Below are 11,580 nucleotides of genomic sequence, written 5' to 3'. Positions count from 1 at the left end.
CATAAAATTAAAATGTAAAGTATAACACAGAATGTTGTGGAAGTTGGCAAATTTTGGATGAATAAATCAAAAGTAGGGCTGTAAACTTAAATCGAAATATGGACTTGTGTCACACAGACTTAAAAGTCTTAACTCGTCAAAATAAAAGTTTGTTTTTACTTGAAAAAAAAAATGATGATCACAATAATAAAATTAAAAAATGCTTTGATAATAGGTTAGAATTAAATCATTTATTTAGAAATATTTAATCAAATATTTATTTCTGAAAAAGAAAAAAACATTCCATATGGCTGTTGTGATTAAATTGTTAAAGCCTTGTGAATTAAATTAATTAGACATGCTTTTTAGCTATTAAAATGTTATTAAATCATCAAAAAGTAATCCAGAAAAATTGAAACGGGAAACACGGAATTTCTTAGGGCCCTAAAACTTTAATTAGTGTTAAAATTTTAATAAATTAATAATTAAAACAAAACATTTTAATTACTAACATTAAACCATAATGTAGAAAAAAATAAAGCAAAAAAACAGAATTTGGGGGAAAAAGGGAATTTGGGAAAAATAAAACAGATTTTTTTAGGGCCCTAAAAATGTAATTTTTGTTAAACTTTTAAAAAACTTTTAATAATTTTGGAAAATTCACACGGAAAACAGACGGAATACAGAAGAATTCATAAGGATTCCAGAACAATTTAAACGGAAAACACAGAATTTCTTAGGGCCCTAAAAATTTAATTATTGTTCAAATTTTAATTAAAAGTTATTAAATATTAAAAATTTAATTACTAACATTAAACCATAATGTATAAAAAATTAAACAAAAAAATGAATTTGGGGAAAAGGGAATTTGGGAAAATAAAACAGATTTCTTAGAGCCCTAAAATTTTAACTTTTGTAAAACTTTTATTAAATTACTGCTAAATTCTAACACTAAATTTCTATTACTAACAATAAAACAGTTTCCAGAAAAATTTAAACAGAAAACACAGAATTTCTTAGAGCCCTAAAAATGTCATTTATGTGAAACTTTTATTACATTCATGTTAAATTTCAACACTAAAATTCAATTACTAACAATAAAACAGAAACCTTTAAGTATTTAAACGGAAGACAAATGGAACCCAGACAAAATTTTAATGGAAAACAAATGTAATCTAGAAAAATTTAAACAGAAAACACAGAATTTCTTAGGGCCCTAAAAATATAATTATTGTTAAAATTTTAATAAATTCCTATTAAATTGTAACAATAAAAAACACAGAATTTAGGGTAAAAAAATAAATAAATAAATTTGGGAAAAATAAAACATATTTGTTAAAAATTAAATTTTTGTTAAACTTTTATTAAATTGATGTTAAATTCTAACACTAAAATTTAATTACTAACAATAAAACTGACTCTAGAAAAATTCAAACGGAAAACAGACGGAATCCAGAAAAATTCAAAAGAATTCCAGAAAAATTTAAACGGAAAATAAACAGAATCCAGAACAATTTAAACAGAAAACAGATAATTTCTTAGGGCCCTAAAACTTGAATTATTGTTCAAAGTTTAATAAATTGTTATTAAATTGTAACAATACATTTAAATTACTAACATTAAACCATAATGTAGAAAAAATAAAGCAAAAAAACAGAATTTGGGGGGAAAAGGGAATTTGGGAAAAATAAAACAGATTTTTTTAGGGCCCTAAAAATTTAATTTTTGTTAAACTTTTATTAAATCTAACACTAAAATTGAATTAATAACAATAAAACAGACTCCAGAAAATGTAAGTAGAAAACAGAAAAATTCAAACGGAAAACAAACAGAATCCAGAACAATTTAAACGGAAAATTGTAACAACAGTTATTAAATTGTAACAATAAAAAACACTGTATTTGGGGGGGGAAAAGAATTTGGGGAAAATAAAACTGATTTCTTAGGGCCCTAAAAATGTCATTTATGTGAAACTTTTATTAAATTCATGTTAAATTTCAACGCTAAAATTCAATTACTAACAATAAATCAGAAACCTTTAAGAATTTAAACGGAAGACAAACGGAATCCAGGCAAAATTTTTATGGAAAACAAACGGAATTCAGAAAAATTTAAACAGAAAACACAGAATTTCTTAAGGCCCTAAAAATATAATTATTGTTAAAATTTTATTAAATTAATGTTAAATTCTAACACTAAATTTCTATTACTAACAATAAAACAGACTCCAGAAAAATGTAAATGGAAAACAAACAGAATCCAGAAAAATTCAAAAGGAATCCAGAAAAATTTAAACTGAAAACACAGAATTTCTTAGGGCCCTAAAAATTTAATTATTGTTAAAATTTTAATAAATTCTTATGAAATTGTAACAATAAAAAACACTGAATTTGGAGGAAAAAATAAATTTTAAACAGAAAACACAAAAAAAAAGAAAAATTTAAACGGGAAACAAATGGAATCCAGAAAAATTTGAACGGGAAACAAACAGAAGGAATTTGGGAAAAATAAAACATTTCTTTGGGCCCTACAAATGTAATTTTTGTTAAACTTTTATTAAATTTATGTTAAATTCTAACATTAAAATTCAATTACTAACAGTAAAACAGAACATTTTAAACGGAATCCAGAAAAGTTTAAACAGGAAACAAGCGGAATCCAGAAAAAGTTTAATGGAAAACAAACGGAATCCAGGAAAAATTTATCAGAAAACAAATGGAATCCAGAAAAAATGTCAACTAAAAACACAGAATTTCTTAGGGCCCTAAAAATGTATTATTGTAAAAATTTTAATAAATTCTTATTAAATTGTAACAATAAAAAACACTAAATTTGGAGGAAAAAAGAAATTTGGGAAACATAATTAAACTATAATATTTAATAATATTAATAATAATAATAATAATAGTATAATAATAAAATAAAACATAATTCTTAGGGCCCTAAAATGTAATTTTTTTAGCTTTTATTAAATTGATGTTAAATTCTAACACTAAAATTTAATTACTAACAATAAAACAGAACATTTTAAACAGAAAACACAGAATGCAGAAATTTTTTAACGGGAAACAAAAGAAAACAAAGAGAATCCAAAAAAAAAAGTAAACTAAAAACACAGAATTTCCTAGGGCCCTAAACATTTTATTATTGTAAAAAGTGTTATTAAATTGTAACAATAAAATAAAACACAGAATTTGGGGGGCAAAAAAGGAATCAGGGAAAAATAAAACTGATTTCTTTGGGCCTTAACAATGTAATTTTTGTTAAACTTTTTACTTTATATTAAATTCTAACACTAAAATTCAATTACTAACAATAAAACTAAATCCAGAAAATTTTAAATTGATAACAAATGGAGTCCAGAAAAAAATAAACAGAAAACAAACGTAATCCAGGAAAAATGTAAACTGAAAACAGAATAATAAAAAAAATTAAACAGAAAACAAATGGAATCCGGAAAAATTCAAACTGAAAACAAATGGAATCCAGTAAAACTGAAAACCAAGCAGTTGACGTTTGCTTCATAAATGGCAAAAGTCTAGTTGTTTTTGCTGCTCTCTGCTGGTTTGAAATGAACTCAGAAGCATTTGGTTGAGTCTGTTAGTAACCAGAACCAGTGCTCCTCTTGTATACGAGTATTTGTGGCTTCCTGAACCTCTTTGGTATGACATTGGTACTTGGACTGAATGCACGTGTGTATGGGCGTCAATCAGGTGCTCTTTTGTTGCACTGTCAGTGTTAATTTGATAACGCCCATGTTGAGCGCTGAGACTCTTATCAGCGTTACTGTGATACAGCACCTGAGAATTCTTCAAATTCCACCGACACACACACACACACAGATGAAGTCACAGCTTCACCTGCAGCTGCCACAGCTGTTCAAACCGTATCTGTGTGTGTGTGTGTGTGTGTGTGTGTGTATGTGTGTGTGTGTGTGTGTGTGTGTGTGTGTGTGTGTGTGTGTGTGTGTGTGTGTGTGTTTTGAGAGTCTCAACACAGAGAGGAAACACACATTTTCGCATGGGTGCACATACACATGTAGGCGCATGCTCAAACACTAGAGTAAACAACACTACCCACAAAACCATCACTGTAATTATAAAACTCTTCACTTTTTTGCTCAAAATTACTGGTGAATCAAAAAAACTATTCATCTCATTTTATTTCAGCATTTCTCATTTTTATTTATGCTACCAGTCAAACGTTTTTGAACAGTAAGATTTTTTATGTTTTTCGAAGAAGTCTCTTCTGCTCACCAGCTCTGCATTTATTTGATCCAAAGTACAGCAAAAACAGTAAAATTTTGAAATATTTTTACTATTTAAAATAACTGTTTGCTATTTGAATATATTTTTAAATGTAATTTATTTCTGTGATCAAAGCTAAATTTTAGCATCATTACTTTAATCTTCAGTGTCACATGACCCTTCAAAAAACATTCTAATTTGCTGTTTTGCTGCTCAAGAAATGTTTTTATTAGTAGTAGTATTCAAAACAGTTAAGTACATTGTTTCAGGATTCTTTGACGAACAGAAAGATCCAAAGAAAAAAAAAACACAAAGCTTTTGTAACATTATACTCAATATTATTCAAAAGCCTGAAGGGAAAGCAGTTATAGAAATGAATAATTTTTATTTAAGATGCTTTAATTGATCAAAAGTGATGATAAAGACATTTATAGTGTCTTATAAGAATGATTTCTATTTTAGACTAATTCTATTCATTAAAGAAACCTGAAAAAATTCTACTCAGCTGTTTTCAACATAATAATAACAATAAATGTTTTTGAGCAGCAAACCAGAATATTAGAAATATTTCTGAAGGATCATGTGACTGGAATAAAGATGCTAAAATTCAGCTTTGAAATCAGAGGAATAAATTACATTCCAAAATAAATTCAAATAGAAATCAGTTATTTTAAATAGTAAAAATATTTTAGATATTTACTGATATTGCTGTACTTTGGATCAAATGAATGCAGGCTTGGTAAGCAGAAAAGACTTCTTTAAAAACATTAACAATCTTACTGTTCAAAAACTTTTGACTGGTAGTGTTAAACTAAAATAACTAAAACTGAAATAAAAAGTACTAATTTATAATTATTCATTAATAATAATGATAAAAAATAGTTTATTTTACTTTCATTGTATTTAATTTGGTTTTGTGTTTTTTGTTTTGTTTGTCATTATAATTCCCATGCTTGTTTGTCATGTCATAGTTTGGACACGATTTTACTATTATTGTGAAACATGAATAATATGAATGCAATTGTTGTGAATGTACGAGTTTGTCACGCAGTACATGAAACCTGTTTTCCATCCTGTGACTCTTTGTTTGTTGTTGTGGGAGACTTCGGTTACTATGTGTAATTCCTGTAACACAGCCCCTAATTTAATATAATATTGAGCCATCTGACTTTAAATGAGATATAGCAGTGTGTGTGTGTGTGTGTGTGTGTGTGTGTGCGCGCATGTTGTTACGGGAAGTGTGTGTAACAGATTGAGTGTCATGGCAATGTTTACGGGTCCAGACGGGGACTAAGGCCATTATTTGGACTTCCCTTCTGCCCCTGTGCCAGAGCTGATCATCTCTCTCTCTCTTGCTCTCTCTCTCTCTCTCTCTCTCTCTCTCTCTCTCCAGCATGTGACTGCCATCCGGTGGGAGCTGCAGGTAAAACGTGTAACCAGACGACGGGTCAGTGCCCGTGTAAAGACGGGGTGACTGGCATCACATGCAACCGCTGCGCTAAAGGGTATCAGCAGAGCCGGTCGCCCGTCGCTCCATGCATTAGTAAGTGACACGCACAGGTTTGTTTATCTGTCTACATGGAGATGTATTATAAACTTAAGATTGTTTTTATAAAAACAATGAGTAATACTAACCCAAACTGGCACCCAACCCTGACAGAAAAGTTTTGAATTACAAAAAAGCATTTTGCACTTTATGTATAATTTTTACGAATCAGGAGCATGTATAATTTTGTGTCATTGAGATTATTCATATTTAGAATTGTATATTTTGTTTTCATTTTAATTTCATTATATAAAAAATCAGTTGTGTTTTTGTTATTTTTATATGTTTGCATCTCTTTATATAAAGTCATTTTTATTTCAGTTTTAGTTACTTTAGTTTAACTAAATTTAAAAAGAGAAATGTTGGCAACTTGTTGCAATAAAATTGTTTTATTTTGTATTTTATTTTATTTTAGAAAAAACTGCAAACTGCACACTGACGTCATGCTGTACTGTGTTTTTCAGAAATTCCTGTTATAAAGCCAACGGCTGTGATCAGCACTACAGAGGAGCCTGCAGGTTAGTGCACAAACACACACACAGACACATTGAGGACAGAGTTAGGAGACAGACAGAGGAAGTACCGCTCACTTTTGTGTGGCGTTTCGCTCTGTAACACTGGTGGAACGGGGTGGAGAACTCGCAATCTGTCCTTGTCATGAGTGAAAGTAAATCGGAGGTGTGCGTGAAAGCAGAGAAGTGAAGGAATTGTGTGTTTTCAACAGCTCTTCTGGGTCAATGAACGCTTCACATAGTGTGCCACATGAGCGCTACACACACACACACACACACACACACACACACACACACACACACACACACTAAAGTCATGCCAACTCTAAAACACTCACAATACCCTGTTGAAAACACCAGAAAAGACTTCCTAACAAGCTTAACCAGCAAGTGGTCCTTGGTAAACCAACTTTACCAATTGATAGTTTTGCATGCTAGTTGACCAACATTTTCTTAAGCTAAATGGATGGATTGACAGACACAGACGGATGGACGCAAATAGATATCTATAGATAGATAGACAGACAGACGGATGGATTGACAGATGCAGATAGATAGATTGATAGATAGATAGATGGATGAATGAACGATGGATTGACAGATGCGGATAGATAGATAGATAGATAGATAGATAGATAGATAGATAGATAGATAGATAGATAGATAGATAGATAGATAGATAGATAGATAGATGGACAGATGCAGAAAGATAGATATATAGATGGATGGATGGATGGATGGATGGATGGATGGATGGATGGATGGAATGACAGACACAGATAGATAGATAGATAGATAGATAGATAGATAGATAGATAGATAGATAGATAGATAGATAGATAGATAGATAGGCAGATGGACAGATGCAGAAAGATAGATAGATGTATAGATGGATGGATGGATGGATTGACAGATGCGGATAGATAGATAGATAGATAGATAGATAGATAGATAGATAGATAGATAGATAGATAGATAGATAGATAGATAGATAGATAGATAGATAGATAGACAGATGGACAGATGGATTGACAGATGCAGAAAGATAGATGTATGTATGGATGGATGGACAGATGGATTGACAGACATAGATAGATAGATAGATAGATAGATAGATAGATAGATAGATAGATAGATAGATAGATAGACAGATGGATTGACAGATGCAGAAAGATAGATGTATAGATGGATGGATGGATGGATGGACGCACAGATGGATTGACAGACACGGATAGATAGATAGATAGATAGATAGATAGATAGATAGATAGATAGATAGATAGATAGATAGATAGATAGATAGATAGATAGATAGATAGATAGACGGACAAATGGAAAGACAGATGCAGAAAGATGGATGGATGGATGGATTGACAGACACGGATAGATAGATAGATAGATAGATAGATAGATAGATAGATAGATAGATAGATAGATAGATAGATAGATAGATAGATAGATAGATAGATAGATAGATAGACGGACGGACAGATGGATTGACAGATGCAGAAAGATACATAGACGTAAAGATGGATGGATGGATGGATGGACGAATGGATGGATGGACGGACGGATGCAGATAGATAGATAGATGGACGGATGGATTGACAGATGCAGAAAGATAGATAGATGTAAAGATGGATGGATGGATGGATGGACGGACGGATGGATTGACAGACGCGGAAAGATAGTCGGATGGATTGACGGATGCAGATAAATAGATAGACGGAAAGATGGATTGACAGATGCAGAAAGATAAATAGATGTATAGATGGATGGATGGATGGATGGATGGATGGAGGGACAGATGGATTGACAGACATGGATAGACAGAAAGATAGATGGATGGATAGATGGATAGATGGATGGATAGACGGATAGATAGACAGATAGATAGATAGATAGATAGATAGATAGATAGATAGATAGATAGATAGATAGATAGATAGATAGATAGATAGATAGATGCAGAAAGAAAGATAGACGTAAAGATGGATGGATGGATGAATGGATGGATGGATATACGGACGGATGGATTGTCAAATGCAGAAAGATAGATTGATAAATAGATGTATAGATAGATGGATGGATGGATGGATGGATGGAGGGACAGATGGATTGACAGACATGGATAGACAGAAAGATAGATGGATGGATAGATGGATAGATGGATGGATAGACGGATAGATAGACAGATAGATAGATAGATAGATAGATAGATAGATAGATAGATAGATAGATAGATAGATAGATAGATAGATAGATAGATGCAGAAAGAAAGATAGACGTAAAGATGGATGGATGAATGGATGGATGGATATACGGACGGATGGATTGTCAAATGCAGAAAGATAGATTGATAAATAGATGTATAGATAGATGGATTGATGAACGAACGGATGAATTGACAGACGCGGATAGATTGAGAAATAGATTGACGGATGGACCGGACAGATGAGGACAGATGGATGGATGGATGAATGGATAGATAGTTCACTTTTTTGTTCTTTTATGCTCTAGTTATTTTAGTAATTTAGACATGTTTTAATGTGTTATCAGAAAGTGTGTATTCACAGTGCTTTAATTGTAATACATTTTTAATGTAAAAATTTTATGTTTTCAGATTGTGACTCATACTGTAAACCACTGAAGGGAAATCTCAAGATAAACATGAAGAAATACTGCAAAAAGGACTACGGTACAATTCCTTTATCATTCATTCTGTTCTTTCCTTTCAGTCTTTTTTTTTATTTAAGAAGCATTTGTTGTGATTTAATGCAAAATTGAGCTCTTTGTTCATTGGACCCGTCATGTGTGTGTGTGTGTAGCTGTCCAGGTCAGCGTGTTGGACATGGAGACCGTCGGCGACTGGGCCAAGTTTGCCGTCAGCCTGGTGTCCGTGTACAAGAGCCGCGGAGAGCCGCTGAAGAGAGGCGATCACGTGCTGTGGGTCCATATGAAGGATCTGGCCTGCAAATGTCCGCGGATACACATGGGCAAACGCTTCCTCATCCTGGGCACGAGCGAGGGTGCCACGAACCCCGAGCGCCCGGGACTGCTGGCCGACAAAAACAGCCTGGTCATTCAGTGGAGGGACATTTGGACTCGACGACTGCGCAAGTTCCAGCGCAAAGAGAAGAAAGGCAAGTGCGGCAAAGCATGATGGGATGGCAGGGAACTCTTTTATTATTGACCACTGTCCTGTGTACATGGGAGACTGTGAGAGCGAACTCTGCGTATTGTCGTTTCAAGTGCGTTATTTGATGTCGTCCTGTTGGTCAGCCTTCTAAAGGGACCGATAAAAAGACTGTTTCTAATCACACACCACTGAATCTCACACACACACACACGTGCTGCAGTTTGACTGAGCTGCACACGGACTGATTCCATTTCCTCCCCAAGCCACAATTTAATCAATCAAATATGAAATACGTCCTCAAATTACAAATCAGGGGAACGATTCTGTCCGCATCTGGTTCGGTTCTTCTAGCCTTTGTGGCCTTCATCAGATGGTCACACTGGTGTTCACCACATGCTGCTCGCTTCAGTTCTGAAAACCTCAAAATCTTCATCATCGTCATCATCGTTGGCCTGGACCATTTCACTTCTGAAGAGCTTATTAAGCACGCTCTTATCTTTGGCTTGTATGTGTGGATGTGTGCTGCAGAATAGAGCGAACGTTCCATTAGCAGACTCTGGCGCAAGTATGCAAATGCACAAATTCTTGGCAAACATGGTTTGGTTGTGCATTTTTAACATGCTTTTTTGAGTTACTGTGGCAGGAACAAATGTATGTCATTAAAAGGATAGTTCACCCCAAATTCGACCAAAATGAATATTTTGTCATCATTTGTTCACTCTCATGTCGTTCCAAACCCATAGAATGTTATTCTATTCTGTGGAACGCGAGAGGAAAATTTCCCTCTTTTCCATATAAAAACAGTCTGTTAAGCTCCACAAGATGACAAAAAAGCACTGTCAAAGTAATCCATTTAGAGGCTGGATTAAATACGAGCACAACTGAAAGACGTTGAGAAGATTATTAGTAAATAATTACTTTCTAAAGGCTTAATATGGCTTCAGAAGATTTGTATTATAGAGAATGAGTTGTATGGACTACTTTTGTGGTGTTTTTATTTTCTCGACAGCCAAAATGTTCCTTGTTTTTCTTGTAAAGTTTTGAGTTTTGAATGATATTTTATCACCCTTGTGTCATTCCAAACCTGTATACATATATTTCTTCTGTGGATCACAAATGAAGATATTTTAAGGAATGTTGGTAACCAACCACTTCTGGTTCCCATTAATTTCCAATGGGTGGGCAAAAAATACAGGGGAAGAAAATGGGAACCGAGACTGTTTGGCTACCAACTGTTACCAACATTCTTCAAAATTTCTTCTTTCAAGTCCCACAGAAGAAAGTCAGGTTTATGAGTCAGTGATGACAGAATTTTAATTTTTGGGTGAACTATAAACAGTTGTTTTATGTTCAGGTCACTATAAATAAACATGTCAACAGTTTAACTAAGCTTTTGTACTTTAAGACTGGAATACATCACTCAACTTTACACATTATGTGTTCAAAAATCGCCTTAAAATATCAAATATGTTTCTTCTCCTCTGACAGGGTCCCAGCAGGGACCGGACATCAAAGAAAGCGTCAGGCTGATGTTGGACCCCAACATTGCATTGTGGTTGAGAATTAAAATCCAGTTGACATCAGCATATGACGTTGACTTACTGTTGGATTTTAACCTAAAAACAACAAAATATCAACGTCAATTGACGTCAGTTTTGGACATTAAATTTTGGTCACCCGAAATGTAACCAAATATCAATGTCTTATGACATTGTGTGCCTGCTGGGATGGATTCATAGTCTAAAGGTAAAAATTTGGACTGCCCAAAGCTATTATCAACTCTTTCAGACTGTAATTTGGAGCAAAAATCTGGGAAAAAGTTGTGTAGTGTGCGTTTACTCTGCCAGAGTCTCTTCAAACTGTTGCTTCTCTATTTAATGATGCGTTTTAGTGCCACGTGAAAAAAAAAAATCTAAGATTACAAGATTAAAGTTGTAATATTTCAAAAAATAAAGTCAAAATTATGAGAATAATGTGTTTTGAGAAAAAAATTGAAATGTTTGGAGAACATATTTTCAAAATATTATATAAGAATAAAGTGAAAATTACGAGAATTAATTCGTAGCAATTGCGAGATTGAAGTTATAATATTTTGAGAGTATATTCAGAATTTGAAAGCTCAGCTGTGTTATATTAAAAGCAACAAAGCACACAATA

The 11,580-nt window shown here is 33.0% G+C and overlaps 1 protein-coding gene across 1 annotated transcript in view; it reads left to right on the top strand.

Annotated features, from left to right (window-relative positions):
• ntn2 (netrin 2) overlaps window positions 1–10,515 on the top strand; it is a 33,497-nt gene extending 22,982 nt beyond the window's left edge. The window contains exons 4-7 of the mRNA XM_073831057.1: window positions 5,620–5,769; window positions 6,237–6,290; window positions 8,908–8,982; window positions 9,113–10,515. Coding sequence (XP_073687158.1) covers window positions 5,620–5,769; window positions 6,237–6,290; window positions 8,908–8,982; window positions 9,113–9,447 — 614 coding nt within the window. The 3' untranslated portion in view covers window positions 9,448–10,515. The remainder of the gene's footprint in view (window positions 1–5,619; window positions 5,770–6,236; window positions 6,291–8,907; window positions 8,983–9,112) is intronic.
• The last annotated feature ends 1,065 nt before the right edge of the window (window positions 10,516–11,580 follow it).

This window comes from Garra rufa, chromosome 24, assembly GCF_049309525.1.
Source record: "Garra rufa chromosome 24, GarRuf1.0, whole genome shotgun sequence".
Taxonomy (NCBI): domain Eukaryota; kingdom Metazoa; phylum Chordata; class Actinopteri; order Cypriniformes; family Cyprinidae; genus Garra; species Garra rufa.
This window is presented reverse-complemented; position numbering and strand designations above follow the sequence as displayed.